The 15,415-nt window shown below is 39.7% G+C and overlaps 1 protein-coding gene across 2 annotated transcripts in view; it reads right to left on the minus strand.

The window, feature by feature from the left end:
* LOC103397087 (collagen type IV alpha-3-binding protein-like) overlaps window positions 1-15,335 on the minus strand; it is a 49,890-nt gene extending 34,555 nt beyond the window's left edge. Inside the window, exons 1-3 of one of the 2 annotated variants that reach the window (XM_008335333.3) lie at window positions 14,243-15,335; window positions 11,242-11,376; window positions 2,370-2,486 (exon numbers count right to left, since the gene is read on the minus strand). In XM_008335333.3, the coding sequence (XP_008333555.1) occupies window positions 2,370-2,486; window positions 11,242-11,376; window positions 14,243-14,332 (342 nt within the window). In that variant the 5' untranslated portion in view covers window positions 14,333-15,335. The remainder of the gene's footprint in view (window positions 1-2,369; window positions 2,487-11,241; window positions 11,377-14,242) is intronic. The other variant, XM_017042638.2, reaches the window with a different exon arrangement.
* Window positions 15,336-15,415: the final 80 nt, after the last annotated feature.

Genomic DNA, 15,415 nt, shown 5'->3' on the forward strand with positions numbered 1-15,415 from the left:
GATGAGCAGACTTTATTTCCTGAGGAAGCTGAGATCCTTCAACGTGTGCTGCAAGATGTAAGAGGTCTTCTATCAATCTGTTATTGCCAGTGCCATTTTCTTTGCGGTAGTGTGCTGGGGAAACAGCATCAGAGCCAGCGACACTGACAGACTCAACAAGACCATCAGGAAGGCTGGTTCTGTTCTTGGTCTCAGACTTGAGGCCTTTGAGACTGTTGTGGAGAGGAGGACACTGATCAAACTCTTAGCCATCATGGACAACGATGAGCACCCTCTCCATCATACTGTAGACAGACAACGGAGTACCTTTTCTCACAGGCTGCTCCAGCTCCACTGTCGTAGGGACAGATACAGGAAATCCTTCCTGCAACAGGCCATCACACTCTACAACAACAGCTACTCTTAATTATCCTGCAATACTCAAACACTGCCTGTATAAACATACTGTAGTTATTCTATACTGTGTATATTTATACTCGAAGCCTCTACTTACCCATTCTTACCAATCTTACCAATAGTGTTTACTGATTATATGTACACCAAAAAAGTGTGGACACCCCTGCCTTAGAGCAAACAACAACTGAGAGATTTCTGATCTTGGAAATTCACATACATCAAGGTTTGAATTTTTAAAGAAATGGCTAAAAGACTACATAAAAACAAAGTTGACTATAAGATGTTGGCACAGCCTGTTTTGAACACATGTAACGAACAGGTTTTAAAAAAAGAGGTTCATGAATATTTTCTTATACCTGTCATACTTTGCCTAGACAGCAAAAAAAATATTTTTGTAAGACATGTACTTTATTCAAGTGGACTCACCACCCGCAGGAAGGTTTAGGGGGGGTTGCTATGGTGCAATGTGATTTGGGTGGCGACTGCTGTCCCCGCGACCCGGTAACGGATAAGCGGATGAAAATGGATGGATGAATGGATGGACATGTAGTTTAACACAGCTTATGATGCAATTGGACACAAATAAAAGTTCTATTGACAAAAAAAACAAATTTAACACATTTTGTCCTCCATAAAAATTAAGTTCTCAGTTAAGATCCTTGTAAGTCTAGTTAAACCTGCACTCATCTCTGAGGCCTGCTGCTACAAAAGCAGCAGGCAAAACAACAGAAACGTTCTGGTTGGGTCCTTGAACCTGCTGCAAACACTTGTTCAGAATTTCAAATTTTACATGTGATGACCTCAAAAAGTCTAACAAATACAGTATTAACAGCGAAAGAAAACAATTGTATCAGAGGCATGAGAGTCAGAGTAATGACTTAGTAATTCAGTCAGCTGATTTTGCTACACAGCCAAAACATAGAGTCATAGGATCAGGAGATGGTGACTCTGATGATGCTTTGTTGTGCGCTAACTCTTCACAATGTGAGCAGTTAGCCCCAAAAGACAGCACTGACCTTATCACTGTGTCTAGCTGTTTTTGACAACTGAGGGTGTGTTATGAATTAATTCACATTCAGGGAAACTGTAACGAGTATGTAACCTGATTATTTCCTGTCTAGAATATGAATAAACTATAAAGATGAATTGTCTCCCCTATTCCTTATGGATATTAAATATATTCTATACACAATATGGAAGGTGAGATGTTATAAGTTTACTACACAGAACATTGAATGATGGTTGTGGTGTCATTATTATAACATGTCATACAAACACACACACACACACACACACACACACACACACAAACTCTATGTGATGGTATCGCTACAACCAATATGCATGAAATTAAAAAAAATCCTGTATGAAAAAAACAAAAAAAACAACCTTCCTGTATGAAAAGCTTGCCAAACCCTGACTGAGGAGATACACACAAACCCAAACACAGCCTTTGCCACACTAAGAGTATAAACAGCTTTTCCAATATTAAGCCTAAGAACACGACTAAACCTGCTTTACAACCTTTATGTTAAAATACCATTCATCGTTAAATAAATGCCCTGACTTTGTAAGCAGCTGCTGAGTATCTGATGACTGGGACAGACCCCCACCTCAACACCTCACTCCTCAGATTCCTCACATTCCCAGGGTAAAGGCCTGTGTGTTGGCGTGTGCGTGTCCAGATCTTTGTCTAGCCACACCCAGCTCACTGAAGCAGATTCTCTGTCCACTACAAAAAACACCCTGACCCAAATGTAAACCCAACTATCTGAAGCATTCAACATATGTGAAAAATCCTGTACTTTCATGGTTGGATCAGGCAACTGGAAATTTAGATTTTATTGGCAGAAGAATCAAATCAAATTATTGAAGCCATGAAGGAAAGGCAGCTTACCAGTAAGCAAATCCCACACAGGTCAAGTCTGTGTGACAGTTGTTTAACAGCATCAGCAAAGTCTATAACATCTCACCTTGTGCATTTCTATGGACTCAATCCACTGGAGTCTGTGCTCAGGATCTTCAGCTCTAAGGTACCAAACACTGTCGTTCACGCTGATGTCAAAGCGACACTCGTCAAACTCATGGGGCTGTGTAGAAGGAAGAGAGGAAATCAGGAAATATTTGTAACTGAAAACAAACAAACATCTTTATTTCATTTCAAAATACAGATTTTTGAACATTTTCCACAGACCTGACAAAACACTGGGAGGAAGAAATTACGCCTCTAAATCATTTGTCTTTTAAAACTGGGTGAAATCATGAAGTAGAGATGACACATTCTGGATGCAAGTAGATTCAATTAGTCTCTGAGAAGCCTCTACCACACAATAAACAAGAATTGTAATTAGAAACTGATGTATTGTATCTCAAAGCTGAGCCTTGAACCAACAAAGTGCAGCGGTACAAACAGAAGATACTCCCCCTATATTCCATCATCTGATCCCAGGTCAGATTTACCTTTTTTGTTCTAGGATATTAGGCAGAATCTTTCTATTTATTTCGCTTCCTCTCAAACAATGCACCACGCCCAGCTCTGAACTCCAACTTCTATCCAAAAATGTGTATCAAAGAATTCCTATGGCATATTAATGGTATATTAATCGCAGCATGTAAGTGAGGAAAGAACTGCTGTGATAATGTTTATAATCCGTTGTGAGTGGACGTTTTGAGTCCTCTCACAGATTTTGTCCTCTGGAGTACTGAGACGACAGCTTTTCTGTCAGCTGACATAACCTCATGTTACCCACATTTAATTAAATTTGCTAAATGACACCAATGTGTTGGTTCATTTGCCAAAACTGACAATAGCACTGCAAGAAAACATCTGAATAACAGACTTGAACCTGACGATCTTCCTCCAGGCTGGTAGAGTTAACAACAACATGATTACATTATTATTCGTCTAAGAAAGTTTAATTCTTCTGAAAGGATTTCCCCATGGCTCTTGAGACTGTTTTTCTCAAATAAAAAAATTTAAAATCATAAGGTGAAATAATAAACCTTCTGATCCAAAAAATCTTATGTAAGCATTTAGACAGAAAAACAGACTGATATGAGGTTTTTTTTTTCACAATTCTCTAGAGGTAAGCCCAGCCTGTTGTTCTTTGTGCAGATTAGTGAAAAACGTGCTTTTGTCCATGCAGAAAGCGCCTCGACCGGCTTTTATATTTGTGAGACATAATACATCCTAACTCCATGTTTCTCTGTTGACACAGTTTTCTTTGGGTTACTTGCCTTGACTTTTCTTCCTGTGCAACAGATCTAAGACGGACTGTCAAAATTCACAATGGGTAGTGGTGACTTAGTGGTTAAGGAAGCGGTCCGGAAGTTTTCAGGTTCGAGTCCCCCAGCTGCCAAACTACCACCGAGGTGCTCTAAGCATGGCACCGTCCGCACACACTGCTCCCCGGGCGCTTAAAGCTGCCCACTGTCCACTTTGGTGATGGGTTAAAAGCAGAGGTCACACTTCGTTCTGTGCAGTGGTGTGCTGTGTCACAATGTCATTGTACCACAAATACGGTACAATGACAAGTACCGTATTTTTCGGACCATAAGGCACACCGGATTATGAAGCGCAATATCAATGAACGGGTCTATTTTCATACATTAGGTGTAACAAAACAGTCAATCAAGCATGTCCCTATCCCTCTCGTCATTGTCCGAGTCAGTCTCGTTGCTGTTAACTAGCTGTTTCGTGATGATTCCGGCCTTCATGAAAGCTCGGACGACATTTGAGACTGATACCTTAGCCCAGGCATCCTCGATCCATTGGCAGATAGTGGCGTAACTCATTGCCTCCCTGTCTTGGTGAATGTGTTCGCTTTCAGTCATCCAATGCTCCCACGCAGCTCGCAATTTAACTTTAAACGCCCTGTAAACACCAATATTAAGCAGTTGGAATTCTTTGGTCAATCCACCTGGAATGATGGCTGTTGGAAGAATTTCATTTATTATCATTGCTTCATGCTGTAGTGTCGCTTTAAGAAACTGTTTGCTTCTCATATTATAATCGAGTGTGCTCAAAACAAATGGAGAAATTACCAGACACAGTCACACCCCCATTCACACCCACCTTCTTACTCCATACCCATCCATATACTCACACACGATCACATGATATGTAATCTGATAATTTTATAAACTCAATAAAAGTGCAGAGGAAGGGTGTGGCTACTCAGAGTTGATGAGGAAGCTGCCAGAAGAGTAAGCTGCACTCTCCCCTTGCAAGTAAAAGATCAAGACGTCTTTTGTATTGTTACTTTGTCGTCATATATGTTAGAATAAACCTGACATAACTTGGTCCTTCGAGCCGGATGCCAACAAATTAAGCAGAACCTAAGGATCAGGTGGAGGACGACTGCAGACCGTGCACGGCCAAAACTAGTGTTCTGGGGAAAGACCTGGGGAATGAATTCTCACTCAGGCCAGTACTCCGACACCTGATCCTAGGCTGCTGATTGACGGCATCTGATACCAGAATAAGATCGACGACGAGGGTGAGAAGCAATTTTTTAATTACCAGCGCATGGCTTGAAATATGGGTTTAAAATCCCTGGGCAGTAATCCCTAGAACTAAGTGGGTTGAAATTCCCTGGGCAGTAAACCCTAGAACTAAGCAGGTTGAAGTCCCTGGGCAGAAGTCCCTAGAGTACCAAAGGCCTAAAAAGAGTGAATGTGAATGTGTGACTGAGGAGGAATTGTGATCGACTCAGTCGGCAGTCTGAAACCTAACGGTGTCACAAGACCAACTTTTAAGAATTTTATTTTATTTTGTTTTTTTGAGAGTTTTTTTGTGCAGCGTGAAATAACAAAAAGTCAAAAATAAAATTGAATAAAATAAGAAATCAAAATGGGGAACTTATGTAACAAAAAGACAGATACTCAGGAGTATAAAGGGGATGTTAAGTACAGGTCAAGAGAAGCTTGGGCTGAGTGTGGCTGAATGTTGGCTTTAACAAGCTTGCGTGAGAAAGAATGGAATAGAACTAAAACAATTAAAAGCAGAAGCAATGGTTCAAAATAAAAAACTACAATCAAGTAAGAAAAAACAAAACTATATATGTCAGACCTGAGGACAATGAGACAATAGCATCAAACAGACAGAAACCTAGAGTGTGTTGATACAACAACTCTACTTTCAGATGATGCAGACATAGAAGAATGTATGACACATTCCCACCCCTCCACCCCCCACCAACCTTTGTATCCAAGTTAAAAAACCTTGGACCAACCAAAAACAAAAGATCCGACGGGAGCATGTAGAACTGTGTGCTGTGAAGAATTAAAAGGCATAACAGAATCAAAAGAATCCAGAAAATGGAAATAAATGTCAAGTGCAAGTGGCGCTTTGGCCCAGAGGCAATGTCTCTGTCATTGGTGTGGAACCCCAGGGTTCACCTCCTGGGCAAGTTCGAATCCCGGTTAGGGCGGTTAATACCTTCCAGTGGACTCACCACCCGCAGGAAGGTTTAGGTATGGTGCAATGTGATTTGGGTGGCGACTGCTGCCCCCGCAACCCGGTAACGGATAAGCGGATGAAAATGGATGGATGGATGGATGGATGTCAAGTGCAAATTATTTTGCCACCAAATTGTCCAGTAAACTTATTAGGGAGAGATGCAATGTCACAATTACAACTAGCGATTGCACCCGATGAGAATGGTGGAATGACTGTGAAAAGAATAGACAAAATAAACACTGATGTTATGGTTATGCAAGGAACAGGCACGCCACATTATTTCTGGCCATTAAATTTGAACACTGGTCTGCCTTTGAGTGTACCAACAACATTGCTTAGCAAAATAACAGATGTGTTAAAAATGCCACACAGTTCACAGTTTTATCTGCAGTTTTCTTTTAGACATTTTCTGAGTAATATTGTCTTTTTAGTATGGATATTTGCCTTCATAGGATATATATATGGTTTTCCTTTTAAGAAAAAAAAAATTCTATAATTATTTATTATATTTGCTATATTTTTAATTTTATGTTACTTTTGTATTGCTTTGCTAATTTGGTTATACGTTTCTAGTGGCGCTTTGGCCCAGAGGCACCATTATTGACATCAGATTTAGATTCAGATTTTGGTGGAGTTATTGGTGTTATACAATCTTGGGATGAGAAAAATGCTACACAGATTTGTTTATGCAGTTATGCAAATAATGCAACAACATTAAGAAATATTGCAGAGAAAATATATTTTCATATTGCCTAGATAGACCTTATAACAACAAAATTTGATTATTTTAAAATGAAATTTGTACAAAATTCTCTACGCTAACCATTTCTGAAATGGATAAAATACAACGGCTGATTGAAATAAAAATAAATACTGAATGTCACTGCAGCTCTTCAGCTGGACTGTGGGAGAGGAACTATTGCCCCTTACTCCACAATTTTAATATCACTTCACATTCCTCTCTGTCTCAGTGGGCAAACACTCAGACTTTGGCCTGTGTAAATTCTTCAGATCAATGACAGAAGTGTTCTGCTTTTCAACAGGTAAAATAGATATGTTCCATTTACTGTATGTACTGTTTCACAAAAAGGGGAGTGAGAGACAGCTCTTGGTGTACGTAAGGGTAACACATGATTGTTGTAGCATATGCCAACTCTACTGCATTCACAATGTCATTAGGGCATCAACAGGAAAAGAACGTAGAGTGAAAGTGAAAAGAAGGTAAAGAGGAAGTGAAAAGAAGGTAAGGAGGAAGTGAAAAGAAGGTAGAGCGAAAGTGAAAAGAAGGTAAAGAGAAAGTGAAGAGGAAGTTAAGAGAGATATAAGGGTCAGGTCAGACTGTTTCTAGAGGCAAAAGGAACATTGTGTACAGATAGTTGTTGTTTCAGACACCTTACAGAGGGAGCGGCGTTAGCAGTAGTCCTAAATATTTGTCTGAATAATTCTATAGGAGATATTCTGGTGAAACATTAAACACAAAATGAGACATGAGCGGTAGGGGCAATATGGGGAATTAGAAGAGGAATGGCAGAGAAATATGCAGTGGATTTGGCAGTGTGGTAAAAAACAGGTAGACTATGATAAGGATTTTGCAGCTGCATTAACTGGCAGACTGACAAAATAATCTCCTCTTTCGCCCCTGACACAAAACTATTTGGCCAAAAGAAGCGAAAAAACAAAAAACAAAACAGGTTTTCCCCTCAGATCGTGCAACATGTTAAAAAACTGGACAAGTGGAGTTTCCTCTCCTGCAAGAAGAGGTTGGTAAGAAGAGGTTGTATCAGGTTGTAAGAAGAGGTTGTATCAGCCCTTCTCATGCACAGACATGAACTATATTCTTGAATAGAAAAAGAAAAAACATTATGGAAAAACAACAGTGCACAACAAGTCAATGAAATACAGTATATGTATCCCCTGAAGGTAAACCAATTTTACCAAAATCATTGTTTAAATGGGCTGCAATATTGAGCCATGGGCCTTGCCATGTCTCAACAGGAGGGATGGTGAAGACCATAAACAAAGTATTCATCACCTATGGATTTAATAATTACTCAAAAAAATTGTGCAGCATGTCTAACATGTGCTAAACATAATTCACAAGGAAACATGCGACCAAAAAAAGGAAAGTTCCAAAAACCTAATTACCTGTTCCAGGTGCTACATATGGATTTCATTGAACTCAATAAACGTGAAGGACAAAAATATTGTTTAGTCATAATGGATGTCTTTTAAAAATGGGTAGAATTGTTCCCATCTTAAGCTGCTGATGCTATTACAGTGGCAAAAGCATTGGTCAAAAAGATTATACCAAGATTTGGTATACCACAGACCAGTGACAATGGAAATTATTACATGAACCAAGATATATCAAGCATAAGCCAAAGGATGAAAATAAATTTAAAACAGCACTGTGCTAAAAACAAAAGAAATACAAAATTCTAACTCTATGCCAGATACACCTATATCTTTGCAGGGTGACGATACGCCAATCCAGGTCAGCAACTGGGTGCTGATACAAGACATCAAAAGGAAGTGTTGGTCCAAATCGGTGGGTTCAAAGAAAAGGGGCTCAGTCCTGAGTTGTTTAACACACCTGGATGTCAATACCATGAAATAAAAGCTGGAATTCTGAACTTTTGTCTCATATTCATCTTTTGATCTGAAACCCAAATGTCTTCAGTATACAACAAAAACAAAGGAATTGCCCTTGCCGTTCCAATACTTTTGGAGGGGACTGTATGTGTGTTTTCACTATGTCCATTGGCCGATGTGAACAGAATCGGCTGCCCGGCAGAGGATGGTGTGAAGATTGGAACATGGTAGTAGGATATACAGGTCAATGGATTCCCACAATGTCAGATAAAAATGAGTACAGAGACAAAGACATTTGGAATCAATTGAAAATCCAACGTGATTTTTCCAACACCCAAAATCCGATCACTATGTCCCTGAATTGGACTAAATTACCAACGGGGAGTAATTGGAAACTCTCTGGTAAAACAAATCAAACTGAAATATATTTGGTCCTTGGAGTAGATCGGACTGGAGTAGATCTAATGGGATTCATTAGAGTAGTAATTAGGAATGAAACAACAAAACATGACAGAACTTTGTTGACACCTGTAACTCAATCTTCCCACCAATTTCAAATAAAACCAAAACAAGAGCATTTACTTCTCATAAAGGCAAAGGAGACTATGTGTGCTATGAAAATGAATGTATTATGGAAACCCTAGCCTAAGGAATTGGCATTTATCAATGATAAACAGGAGGACACTTTAAAGTAAATTTACCCACAATATGCATAACTAAATAATAAACGGTAATTCTAGCGGGTAGAAGGCCATGCTTTAAGAAACTGTTTGCTTCTCATATTATAATCCAGTTTGCTCAAAACGGATGAAGAAATTACCAGACACAGTCACACCCCCATTCACACCCACCTTCTTACTCCATACCCATCCATATACTCACACACGATCACATGGTGTGTAATCTGATACTTTTATAAACTCAATAAAAGTGCAGAGGAAGGGTGTGGCTACCCGGAGTTGATGAGGAAGCTGCCATAACAGTAAGCTGCACTCTCCCCTTGCAAGTAAAATATCTTTGTCGCCATATATGTTAGAATAAACCTGACCCGAATTAGTTTGTGTCACTTGGGTTTTGACAATATCGGTGAGATGGGAGCGCATGGAGTCGCAGATCAATATGGATGGAGATTTGTGGAAAAGGGTAGTGACCCAAGTTGGACACTGGAGTGCACTGTTGTTGTTGGTCGCCTCTCCAGAGTCAGGCGGTTGTCACTATTGTTGTTCTGGATGGTCACCGTATTGTTGTTTTGACGATGTACCGTGCGGATGTTGTTTTGTTTTTGAGTGTGTGTTTTTCCTGTATCGATAAAAAAGGAGAAATAAAGAGTTTTTGACCTATTTTAATATTAATAATTGCATTATTTGGATTAGAAACAAATATACCCAACAGCCTTTTTCTGTTCCAGCAATAGATAGAAAAAAAGTTAGTTTGATATTTAAAAATGTTTATTTATTTATGATTAATCATGATTTATAACAATCATTATTAATCTGGATTATTCCAGAGCTACCCTGTAATTAATCAGATTAAAATTTTAATTAATGACTACACAATACTTAATTTGTCAAACCTGACCCAACCAACATCAGCTATTTATTTTTTTTAATCCTTTCCTCCAGACAGGTATGCTGTAACATCAAAAACATCCTCTGGTTGTGAAATCTGTCTATAAGAAGGTCATGCAATGGTCATCTCAAGCCTCAAACCACAAGGTCATTACTGGTCAGAGAAAACCCAGTCTACCTCACAGCACTGTATCAGACATGGCCCATAAACCCCGGCTTTATTATCCAGTTTAAACTCAGTTCACTCTGACTGGAACATTCTCTTTCTTCTTGCGTAAGCACTGCCATATATTAAAGCTGCTCTGACTTTCCCTTGTATAGAACTGTTCCATCCTAAGTGAACGGAATGAGGAGGTTACTAGTCCAACACTCATAATCACAGTTCACTTAAGGGACACACAAGTTGTTTTTCTTTCTGTGAACTGGAAACCAGTTTGTCCACACCAGGTTAAAGACATGTCAGTGACAGACCAATGTGATTCAGGCACAGGTGTTATAAATAAAATTGATTTTAAATTAATCCTATAAGGAACTTTTCATATTTTTTGCATATCTGCTAAAGTGCAATGGCAGTCTGGTTTCTAAAACCTCACAATCCTAACACACAGATGTTAGGCATATTTCTGCATTCCAGACTCCTTAGACCACAGTGTCCATAAACAGCAGAAGAGACTTTAGAGAAGAAGAGGCATTAGTGTGTAAACCATGTAAACTGTTAGTAATCCTGTCACTAGAGAGATGCACAAAGTGAGACCATTTGTTTGGCCTCTGTACTTGGTGGCGGCAAGTTCAGAAAAAAAAAACAGTAAATATTTAACCAGGGTGTGGGATTTCATCTTATCTCCCCAACAGGAGGTCTGTATACTGGGCTGATCTCTATTGTGTTTGGTTTACTTTAAATGTTGGGAATGTCAATATCAGGTAGCCTGTGTAGCAAGTGTCAACTAGGACAAAAGAAATGCCTTGGAATAAACTCAAATCACTGCTGCAGTGAGAATGCCTCTGATTTTACCTGTTAACTGCAACCTCTGTACAGGTTAATGTTAACTTATTATCTTCAAGGAACATGGACCCAAGGAAGAAAAGTCCAAGTCCATGCAAATGAGGTTTACACATTGCCACTTCACGCCTAATCACGATAACCTAACGTACAAGCTGTGCTTTTGAGAGTGCTTTTGAGTACAGGCTTTGTTCCTCGTGGTTGGTTCCACAGTAAATACTCACTGTAATGACAGCCTTGCTGAGGCACAGGGAACCCCTGCAGCCATACTCCCGTTCATCCTCTGATTTGTAGTAGCTCAAAGTGTTGTTTTTCAACACCACCCATCGGTCCTGCCATCCGTGTATGTAGTTTGTCCACTGTAAATAAAAGCCAGAGTAAAATGATCAATAAACCAGTTTTTAAAATGGTCAAAAACATTTTAGTTTTAGTATAGGTAATGGCCAGTCTCAACTATAGAAGTCCTGTTGTAATCATAGTATTACTAATATGATGTTCACTATAAAAGATTATTTTAGGTAACATTTATAGATATCTGGATTTTCTGATATGACTCCATTGCACACATTTTCTGAGGAAGTACATCACTGTGGAAATAACAGTTATCATTAATAACCTAAACAGTCAACTGGATGAATCTTTCTGTTGGTACAAAGGTAATGGTCCGACTGCACATCTGCAATGTCATGTCTGTTTGTTTCAACATTAGGTAGTTGACGTCATAAGAAACTAAACTTGAGGAGATTTAAGCTGTCTCCTGGTAATGTATTTTGATGATAATAATTTTGATGATAGTATTAGGAAGATTCAGTATAAAGCCTACTCAATACATCCAAAATGGACACAGTTTAAGATGTGAAAATGTTTTGTTTTTCACATGCAGAAATTGAATATTTTTTTTATTATGCTCTTACAAGTGTTAAGTTAACTAAACATTTCATTTTGTGGACAACTTGTGTGCAGACAGCGAGTAGAATGATGCACTAAGAAGCCGACTCTAGTGAATTGTTGCTGCATGAGTCAGTATTCTACAGGGTGCATTAAGGACTTTGTGTTTACATGTATTTGCTGATTTAATGCATCTGCAAATGGGATGGTTTTGGTGGCCTACTTCAGATTTAAGACATAACAAATAATGTATATAAGGGTCCAGAAACTTTTGTGGAACCTCATGAGGGTGGCCTGGAAGAACCATGTCATCCCCTCAGAGTGGCAAAGGGCAGTCACAGTTTTTATCCCAAAGGAGGCAATATCCACCACCATCAGTAAGTTCAGGAGCATCGCCCTCCTGAATGTTGAAGGAAAGATCTTTTTTTCCGTACCGGCCAAGAGGCTGACCAGCTACCTGACTAGCAACAGGTACATCAACACCAGCTGCCAGAAAGCAGGTGTACCAGGATTCCCAGGGTGTGTGGAACACTCTGCAGTCATCTGGGAGCAGATCCAGAGAGCAAAAGGCGAAAAAGGTGACCTGCATGTGGTATGGCTGGACCTTGCCAACGCATACGGATCTGTCCCCCATTAACTAATCGACTATGCCCTGGACTTCTTCTATATCCTAATCCCACCCCACCCCGTGATCATACCAAGGAAATCACCCTTGACGTATGTTGGCACCACTAGTGACACTCAGGCACTAGTGGGGCCCAGGGAGGTGTTCAGATGAGCACGCCAGCACAAAGGCACTGGTGGAGGTGCGTCAGGCAGCAATGCCCAGCAGGCAGACCACTAGCCTGTATTTTCATATATATATATAAAATGTGTAACAAATGCCAGCCTTGGAGCCACTATTATAGATATATCCTGTAAAAAGTGTAGCAAATTGCTAGTGTAACAATTAATTTGAACTTATACCGAGGGATTGTAATTATACACTTTTCATGCTGTTAAAATCTTGCATGTACTGTTGCTTTTTAGTTTTTAAATCACATTACACAGCTGTAAAAATCTTATTTGAGTTGGCCCCAGTGATTTAAAAGCCAAAGCACTTTAGTACCATAATACACTTTTATTGCCTTCTTGTTCTTTATACTCTTTTTGTAGTCTGTATTACTATTTTTTGTCACTGTTTTTCTTTTGGGCCATGTCTCGTTTTAACAATAGGAAGCTGCTTACTTATCTCAAAACAACACTATTTTTGTTATTAATTTTACATAGCATCTTTTACACACTGTAGAAATATGCTGCTTTCAGTAAGTCGCTCGTATCGTTATAGATTGCAACAGTCTTTGTTGTTAGTGTTCTGTCATGTGTTTTAAAGTGGTAGTAATATACAATCTATAATGTAATGTTTGGACTTTTTTAATAGTTCATAAGATGTTTTACCAGCAAAGTAATTTTATGACTCATGCTCTGAGTCATTTATCCCTCGTTAACAAAAGACATGTTTTTGAAGCTGACAATAAAATCAATAGTTCTTTTTAAATGTGTTCTAGCATATTGCCCAAGTTCATTTAAATTGAGGATAACATTTTGTGAACACACTATTACTAAGGTGGCGCTTTGGCCCAGAGGCAATGTCTCTGTCATTGGTGTGGAACCCCAGGGTTCACCTCCTGGGCAAGTTCGAATCCCGGTTAGGGCAGTTGGTACCTTCCAGTGGACTCACCACCCGCAGGAAGGTTTGGTATGGTGCAATGTGATTTGGGTGGCGACTGCTGCCCCCGCGACCCGGAAACGGATAAGCGGATGAAAATGGATGGATGGATGGATGGACTATTACTAAGCCTTCTGGCTATCTATCACATTTACATTCAAAAATGTTGGTTAAGGATTTTCCTGAATAATAGAAGTAACTTCAGGTTATTAGGATTTAGGTGAGTTGACTGTTTTACTTCACTAGATCTCAAGTACTTCCAACATGGACCCTGATCTTTAGTTTAATCACAAGTTTCACATTATGATAAAGAACCGCAGAACTAGGCCAGAGCCCAGCTTCTTACAGTATTACTCTCATTTTACATTATTTAAGATTTTTTATTATTATTATTATTCCTCTTCTTAGAGCTATCCACCTTTTGCACTAAAGCATCTTCACAGCATTTTACTCCCAACTCAATGAGTCACTGTAGTGGCATTTTTCTTTGCAATAAAGCCTTATCTCTTCCTTATTGGAAAATCGGCAATATTCCAAAGGTCTCTTGCTAGTTCTTACTTCTAGTGCACCATTACGGTTCTATCTTCGTGTAGGATGTTTGGGGTTTTCAAAACATTTCTCATTCTCACCTTGCTTAAAACACCTCCGAATTCAACCGGCTGCCTAGATTCCGGCTCCACATCCTCGTCCGAACCAGACGACGAACTCTTCTCAGACATTTAAATCCAAGATTCGAAAGCAACTTGGTGCGATTCCTCCTTGTAATCCAAGCCAAACGGTAACAGCTACTTTTGGTTGTCAGTTAAAGCACGTCGCTGTCTATTTGACCTGCTGACAGATTTTTATACAGAGCAATAACGACATTAAATAAGGATGAAAAAAGAAACATCAACTGAGCAGCGTTTACAATTTCTTGAGACCTAAACCCCAGTCCCTTTCCGTTGATGACAGCTGACTCTACAACTTCACTGTTTATTTTGCGGGCTTTGTTTTGAAACTGACGATGAATGCCAAAGAGGCGAAGCTAGTTAGCGTTAGCTGTCAGACGGCTAACATTAAACAAACATTAAGTTATAGAGTAACTTGCGATTGTTGTCGTTAGCTCTCTCTTCATATGCTGCGGCCCACATGAGGGAAACGATATAACACAAGCCCTGAACGTTTTTCCTGCTGCGACTGAACTTCAGCGTGCAAACGTCGAGCTACGCTCTCTATTAATATCCCTGCTCCAATTCCGCACTCGCTTAATAGCCGTAGCAGCAGGACTCATTCGCCTGCGTCTCTTGATTTAGGTCTTGGAGACAAGAGGAGAGTTGTGACGTTCACGGATCTTTTGAACGGCTCATCAACATAAACCATGGGAACCGAGTCGCGTTTGGTTGTGAGCCGTTCTTTTTTGTTTTCGTTCTTTTTTTGGTTCACACAGATGCTCACAGAAGCTCCTCCTTGCTCCTCCGTGCAATGCAATGCCTATGCATATGCATAGGCATTGCATTGCATAAGAAATAAGCGCAACAACAACCGTGCACGCACTCCCATCAGGGGAAAAAAAAGAAGCGAGTGCGTCAGAATCGGCAGACGGGGAGATTTCGTTTCTCCGGGGAGGAGCACGTATTTCATATCCAAATCTCGCATGAGTTGTGCACGAGTCGGCTGCTGTTGAGTGTAGTAAACAACAGCAACATGGCAGGTGTCGTTCTGCCAAATAAGCCAAAGAAAAAGGAGCAGCATTTGGATGTACTTTTCGCTTGAGGCAGACAATAAGTGCAATAGTGTAAATGCAATATTTGCAAGATAAGATC

This window comes from Cynoglossus semilaevis, chromosome W (assembly GCF_000523025.1).
Source record: "Cynoglossus semilaevis isolate Cse_v1.0 chromosome W, Cse_v1.0, whole genome shotgun sequence".
In the NCBI taxonomy this organism is placed as follows: domain Eukaryota; kingdom Metazoa; phylum Chordata; class Actinopteri; order Pleuronectiformes; family Cynoglossidae; genus Cynoglossus; species Cynoglossus semilaevis.